Here is an 8,196-nt window from a genome sequence, read left to right on the forward strand (position 1 = left end):
CCTTTTTTTGTCTAATTTTTTATGGTGATTTTTGAGACAAGCTAACGGCGATGCTGAAGGTGATGGTGCTTTGCCCATGCAAGGGCCTTCTTTGTTCGATTTTTTTTTTTTTGCTTTGGTTTTTATATTGCTTTGGATGGAAAAAAGGTGTGACTTTTGTCTAATTCCGATGAGGTTCCATTTTTATCTATTTTCCCCTTTTTTCGGCTTTCGACAATGATACATTCATCACAGAAATTGTGAGTCTTCGCTTTTGGATTCTCTTTTTTTCCCTTTTTCTCTTTTTACTTTCCGTAGTCACAAAAGCCAGTATATTTATGGGATTTCTATGAGGTTTTGTTATTGATGCTTGATACTCTTGATTTATCACGGGTTTGTCTTCTAACTTTTGTGCCTTTCTCTTCCTTGCCATGACTATAGTTCATCTGTTTATTGTTTATGTCTTTGTGCAAAAAAAAGGTTATATCTTTGTGTTGTTCTGCTTTATTTTCACAATCTCATCATTCGTTTGTTTATCCACATTGATTTATGGTCATTTGTTTGTTGTGCTAGGTGGTATGTGACCTTTTTAAACCAGTCTAGGGTACCCATGAAGGTCCCTGGAATACCATGAACGTTAGAGTTGTTTCAAGGCATGGGCTAACCCACGCTTGTTGTTTACTTTTTTTGGGGAGCCACATTTTACGAATCAGCTTTGAACAACCGAAATAGGTTTTGTTTCAGATGCTATCAGCTTCTACTGTGCGATTTTACTGTTGGTCGTGTTTTATTTCTATCATGTGCATCTTTGTTTTGGTTTGGCCGCATGAATTGAATCTTCAGGACAAAGGTTGGCTTGTACTGCTATGGGGTACTCAGGGCATCTGCCTTGATTTTGCTATCATGGAACCTTGCTATTGATGTCATTTGAGCCCTCCCATGTGATCAAAGATTGCAGGTAATCCTATGTTTAAACACTTAAATAATTACTGAAATTCAATTAGATTTTGGTATACACTAAAACTGATAAATAGTGCTTATCTATGTGGTCGAAACTGTTTGTTATCTACTCTAACAGCTGTGTTTATGGCTTTTCTTATAGCTGAGGATTCTAATGGGGCAATAGATCAAAAGGAGTTCAAAAAGTGTACTTCACAGCTAAACATATAACATGTTTTTTTACATGCGCATAATCCTCTATGAATATTTTTCCTACTTGGTTTTGGGGTAACTTATTGTAATTATATTTATTTAGTTATTTGCATAAGCTTTTGAGGCTTAGCTGACCTCTTTGTCCTTACGAGGAATCCAACATTTCTCCTTTTTAAAAATTTGATTTTGCTCTGTTTGGCGAGATTCAATTTCAGATTTGTTTGTCTTCTTATTAAAGTTTCAATGGGAGCTTATGGATCAGAAAACAGGGAATGACTAATGGCCAAACATATTTACATGAATCTCATTTTATGTGTTCACCTGCTACACCATTATGATATATGCAATATGTTATGCACAACTGAATATTTTTATTTATGTGTTGTATAGCTTGGTTTCTCAACCCGATTTATGAATAAGAGGCACATATAGTGAAGAGTATTTTGTTTATCACATTTTGTTCGTTCTCTATTTTAATTTATAGCAATTTTTGGATTTTGGAAGTAAAAGGAGCTTGCAAATTGATGGTTTTCTGAAATACATTGGTTGCAATTTTAAAGATTTTTTCTCCACATTTTATGTTTAATGTGTCTATAAAATTGAAACTCAGATCATGCAAGATTTCAAAATTTCTAATTTTAATTTGAATTATGATATCATTAAGGTTATATATAATACTTTAATTGTCATTATTAATTTATTTATTCAATTATTAACATGTAATCAATTAATATTTACTTAATTTATTCAATGTTGGTGCTAATAGTAGTAATAGTTAACATATTATTTCGATTAAATTTTTTAAAATTTTTCTAATTGTTATTGAATCAAATCATCGTAACATACAACTATTCAACATCTTAAAAATAATGAGTTTCATTACATTGATTAATATATAATGATTGATTACTATATATAACAATTCATTAAATATTAATATACATGTAATTAAATGTTGAATTGTCGTATCATATTTTTGTCATTATTATATTTGATTTATTATATAATTAAATTCAATATAATAATATGTTACTATGAATACAAAAAAATTAATTATATTTATTATTTATTATTTGGAATCAATCAAATTTAAAACATGAGGTTACCACATGTCATCTTCCCATTTAAAAATTATTTCGATTAATTACAAAATTATCTAGAATTAATCAAATTCTTTAAAAAAATCAAAATTGAATCACTATATATTTTGAATCAATCAAATTCATATTTTAAAGTATATTTTACACAACTAGAAATCCAAAAAAAAGTTAGAAAAATTTATAAAAACCATTAACAAGTACTTAACGAGCATGTCTCGCTGGCTCTTGGACTCTTCAACTTTCGAAGGCTCGCTCAGCGAGCATGTCTCGCTGAGCACAAGTTAGTGAATTTTTGCTTAGCGAGCATGAGTGCGCTAAGCGCGAGAAGAGACAATGTCCTTGCTAGGCGGGCTGGCTGCGCGCTGGGCATGTAGATCTCTGGCTTATCATCTTCTAAGGTTTCCTATCTGCTAAACGAGTTGGATATCTTGCTAAGCAGATGCATCTCGCTGAGTAGATCTGTCTCGCTAAACGAGTCATCAACAGTTTTAACTTTCTCTTCTTTGGCCTAAAACTGAGTTGAATTCAACATTAGGTCACAAAAATGGAGTTTCTACTCTATAAAATCACTCAATAACGAAAATATGTACAATTCCTACAAAAATGACCATAAATTGGAGGCACGGTACTATTTTCTTACAAATTTTCAATATCAAACTAATTTATGAATAACAACTAACAATAATATCCTTCTAAGACGATGTTTTGTTAAGTTAAGCTCCATCTTAGAAAGGTATCATTATAAGACGGTCATTTACTAAGTACTGTCTTAGAAGAATGCATGTTGTTTAAGACAGGTATTTTATAACCGTATGCGGTTAATAACTATCGTTGTAAGTCATATTTTCAACTACTTGAGAATACTGTTTATGAGAATGCTGCTTATGTTCTGCATGTGTAAAATTGTTGAGACTTGACATTTTTATTGTTATTACTCTAAAGTTGTACGTTAAATAATGTTTGAAGCCTTGAATCATTTCCAAACCTATTTCATATATTTTCATACTTTTACACTGGCATCCAATAAAAAGTAAACTTATTGTCGTTTCCTATTAAAAAATAGGATGGTGTAATAAAATGGTCAAATCCTTATTAGATTTATGTGTAAAAAAATATTTAATATTGAAAATACATTTTTTTTACTGAAATATTGAAAAGACATATAAATTAAAATCTTTATTTTGATAACTATAGATATAACCAATCGAAATATGCCTCGTACAATCATATGAACATAATCAGAGAAAACTGCATTATTATCATTTCGTGTACAAACATGTTTCTGGTTTCCGTTATGTATTATCATTTCGCACCCCCGCTAAATAACATAAATTTGTTTCCGTTATGTAATTGGGGAAAATTTTAATTTTGTCATTAATATTTAATTTGATTTTAAAGAAGTTTAACTAAAACAGTTTCTTAAACGACTTGTCATAAATAACTTGATAAATATAAGTGGATTGAAAAATGTAGAAAAAATCATACTAAAATCATCATAGATATATAACACGGCGTTTAGTAAAAAACAAATAGACTTAGATATAATTTAGCAATTTTTTATTTTTTGATCTATATAAATTTATTTTTCTAATTTTAGTTTGTGTAAGTTTACGTCTTTTTAATTTTGATTTTGTAAAATGTTTTGTTTATTTTTAGTTATGTTTGTGCTACCAATTTTGGTCTAATAATTATAAGTGTTTAAGTTAGAATATAATGAAAAATTATTTACTTGAAGATTATTTCAAACACTAATTTTCTTGAAGAAAATGATAGTAATTGTGTTGGTATGATTTGATTTTTGATATGTAATTATATATATATATATATATATATATATATATATATATATATATATTATGAAAGAGAATTTAATTTTTATTGGACTGAAATTGTTATTTTAAAAGTTTATTACCATGAATTTAGTATAAATTTTCCCACTTGGGCTAATAAATGTATCATTGTATCCCTGCAAATTTTGTGTGAAGTTTATTCCCGTAAATTTTGACTGGACTAATAAATTTTAATTTTATAGGACAAAAATCTTTAGTAAATTTTTTTATTCATGTGAAATAAAAGTAAAGTTTGTAACTTGTTTTTATAAAAAAAATATTCATCCAGGTGTTACATGTTATATATCTAATATGGTAGGTTAAGTTTAAATTTCTCTTCCTATATTCATAAAAAAAATATTTATCTCCATTTTTTATATATTTTTCATATCTTTTATGTCCGTAAAATAAATCATTCAATAAATGATTTAAGTCAATAAAGAGAAAATTACATTTAAATTAAAATTATTATAAAAAATCATAATTTCATCATAATAATAATTTAGATATTAATGTGATTTCAGATAAATTGTTCATCCCATGTATTGAGTGAAAATTTTATATTTGCTTTTATAAAAAAGTATTTATCCTTATGATATATAATTTTTATTTTGATATATTGGCAGATACGTATTAATTATAAAAGAAATCTCAAATAATTTATTTAAGCGAGAAGATAATAAATGAAAAATGAATAATTATTTGGTTAAAAATTAATTTTAGACACTATTTTTTGGGGGAAAATATAATGTGGATTATGTTGATTTAATTTTAGACACTATTGTTAATTAAAGAGTATGGAGGCAATTATTATTGTTCAATTTTTTTCTTCAAAGTGGATTTTTTTTCTTCAATTTCCCGAGTATAGAGTATGGAGGCAGAAACAAAATAAGATTACCTGAAATTAAATCAACATAATCCACATTATATTTTCCCAATCAATTTGAATTACTACAGGAAATGATGTGTGATTACCTGAAATTAGAAAAATCCTTAAATACATACCTTAAATTAAGCGTGATTGTGTATTTTTTTTCTCTATGAATATTGAGTAGTTAATAAAAAAATAAATACTTAAAAAAAATACTATTGTCATCTCTTTCTTTGTAATTATTTAAATATGTGATTTCAAAAAAAGTTATTACTTATACAAAAAATATTTACTAATTTGACAACTAAAACTAAAATTGATTTTCATTTCAAATGAAAAATACGGGAATAACGTGTAATTAATTTTCTTGAGCAAAATCTAAGATTAAGATGGGATGAGAGATTAATTTACTGTAGCTACACTATTATCTAACAATTAAATCAGAAAAAAAATCTAACAATTTAAAGGCATCCCTGTGACAATTAGTTAACAACCCACAATAACCAAATTAGACCAGTAAGGATCATCATTTAAAAACGTTAAAATTATATATACAAAGAGTAGAAGTTTTACTAATAAACAAGGATTATATATATTAATAACAGTACGTAACAATTAAAGACTTGATGCAATTTGGAAGCGACTAATTAATAAAGTGATGTCTGCTAGGACAGCTATAATTTTAGCAATAATTACCGTACCAACCAACATGCAGGTCTGCTTGCTTTTGATAATCCTAATGTCAGTTCCTATGGAAGAAGGGTTTTCCATCCATCTACTACTACTCTTCAGTTCATACGTTACCAATCAAAATTTAGTTAATTAATTAACTAACTAAGCTCACTCACATTAATTATTATTGTTCAAACTAACACAATAGCATTCATTCATTAATTAGGGATGATAATAAGGGACCCCAGGCCAATAGGGTAGTACTGGCACTGTGTTGTAATCTTCCAAAGTGAAGGAACAGTTTCCCTCTCCAATATTATTCTGCTGCTGCTGATGGTGCAGTGTTCCCCGTTTGGAGCAACGCAGTGCCTCTGACGTGCTTTCCACTGTTTCTTCCCCAGAGATTTCTGTGTATCCTGTTGACACTTGTTGGGTTCTAGAAGCTTGCTCTCTCAGCATAGTCTTCAACTTCATTACCTGCACACAAGGAAAATGACCAGTTTGAAAGAATGAATGTCTACTTCACCAAAGCATCAATCGTTACGCCAATACAAGCAAAAAGAAAACAGTGTTTGAGGATTTTGAAAGCAAAAACATACATATAAAAGCAAAAACTAAGATAAAGTTTGTCTATGTGTTTGCATCTTGCAAGAGCTGCATGGAGAGTGTGTGTGTGTGTAAATAACTATATATACATATAGGTCTCATTTTTGGACATCCCACCGAGTGAAACTACTCATGGCATTCATCATTTCTTTCTACTTCTTCCTTTTTGTCATATTATACCGTGAGAAAAAAAATGCATGGACACCCACAATACTATATATTCAACACCTAGTGAGAAATAGAGAAAAAAGAAAAAAAATAATATGATGTGAATATGTGGTAGAAAGAAAAAGAGAAATAAAAAATATTAGAAGAGTGTTTAAAATAATAGGATATTCAAGTATCATTACTCATATATATCAAATTTATCATTTGTCTGATACTATCGATGATATGATAACATGATAAATCAGAAGAGTGACAAATGGGTGTTTGCTCTGATCTCAAAAGTTCAAAATTTGGGATTGATATACATATTGTATGTAAAAATAATCAGTGGACAATTAGCTGAGAAAAAGTAACAGAAGACAGAGAAATACAGATATGATATGCCATATTTTTTTTTTGGTGAAGTTAAAAAGCTAGAGAACTAGAAACCTCTGGGAAAGGAGATATGAGCCATATCAGCTCTTAACTTATCAACAATTATATGATATAATAAGAAAGAGAAATGGAGAAAAATAATAGTCGTTAATTAATAGCATGTACATATATGAGTATCTATATATAATCACACTATCGTATATATTTAACCTACCTCTTCCTCGAGCTTCTGCTTTTCCTTGGATATGACATCAAATTCCTGTTTAAGTGAATCGTACAAGTGTTCAAGTTGCTTGTTCTTCCACCTTGCACGCCTGTTTTGGAACCAAACAGCAATTTGACGAGGTTGAAGCCCTAACTCCTTGGAAAGCTTCATCTTTCTATCAGGATCTAACTTGATCTCCTTCTGAAAACTATTCTCCAACGAATCTAACTGGTCACTTGTTAATCGCTTCTTCTTCTCCTGGTTCCCGCAGTTCATTTTTTCCATGGGTGAACTTGTCTCTGCCAGTGCTTGTTGCTTCACTTCCATTCCTTAATTAACACATAGAGAGGGTTTAGTAAAGAGTTTTAATTTTCTTAAAATGGACTATGCGTTTTTAATGTTGACTAAGCTAAAATGTCAAATGGGGTTGCCAAATTTGCTTGCTTTAACAAGAAAACCTACTTTGTATCACTCCTTCAAGAAAAGCAATAATTATGGTGGGGCAATAGCTTGGGATTCAAGTTACTATTCATGTGAAAATTCACAAAAATGGACTCTGAAAGTAGTCCACAAACGTATAGGAGTTACTAAATTGCATGCCAGAAGTTAAGTGCTTCTTCAAACGGATAAGTAATAAATTAACTATGAGGAGTAAAAGAAAAAAAAAATTGAAAAGAAGTAACTTGATGACATTCCAGGAAAAGGGTCAATGCTTAAGAACAAGAGTAGATAGTGTTTTGATATATATTTATATTTACCTGGATATGGGGTGTAGTTGTAGTTGTAAAGGAAGCTCAAAGAAGAATCTGCTCGGGGAACATAACGTCTTGTGCTCCCATTCCACTCCATGTCTGGCTTTGTTTTCTTGTCTCTCTTCCCTAGCCTTCAACTCCAGCTCCAATCTTTATCTGTGTTTATATGGGCCTCTCTCGGTTGGGAAAATGCATGGACCACAAAGGCAGTAAGTGAAGAGAAGATAGAGAGAGGTCATAGGTGTCTGCAGCAAGTTTAAATAGAGCTTATGGGATTCGATTTCTCTAAAAAAAAAAGGATATACATGCATATACTTTAAAGGAAGGAAAAAAAGAAAAATTATAAACATTAACTATTGAAATTATTGTTGTAATAAAATATATATATAGAGAGAGAGGGGAGGATAAGTTACTCCAACAAACACTTTAAAAGAGATATATTTTTTATTCTCACATTTTATTCTGTTCTAATGTTGGTTAAATATGA

The 8,196-nt window shown here is 29.6% G+C and overlaps 1 protein-coding gene across 1 annotated transcript; it reads right to left on the reverse strand.

The window, feature by feature from the left end:
- Positions 1-5,498: 5,498 nt before the first annotated feature.
- On the reverse strand, positions 5,499-7,930 carry LOC100778007 (putative homeobox-leucine zipper protein ATHB-51). The gene is made up of 3 exons (XM_003542529.5): positions 7,716-7,930; positions 6,967-7,286; positions 5,499-6,080 (listed from the first exon to the last, which is right to left on the reverse strand). The coding sequence occupies exons 1-3, from the start codon at positions 7,804-7,806 to the stop codon at positions 5,826-5,828; spliced, it is 666 nt and encodes a 221-aa protein (XP_003542577.1). The 5' UTR covers positions 7,807-7,930; the 3' UTR covers positions 5,499-5,825.
- Between the last annotated feature and the right edge of the window lie 266 nt (positions 7,931-8,196).

Source organism: Glycine max, chromosome 13, assembly GCF_000004515.6.
Source record: "Glycine max cultivar Williams 82 chromosome 13, Glycine_max_v4.0, whole genome shotgun sequence".
Classification (NCBI taxonomy): domain Eukaryota; kingdom Viridiplantae; phylum Streptophyta; class Magnoliopsida; order Fabales; family Fabaceae; genus Glycine; species Glycine max.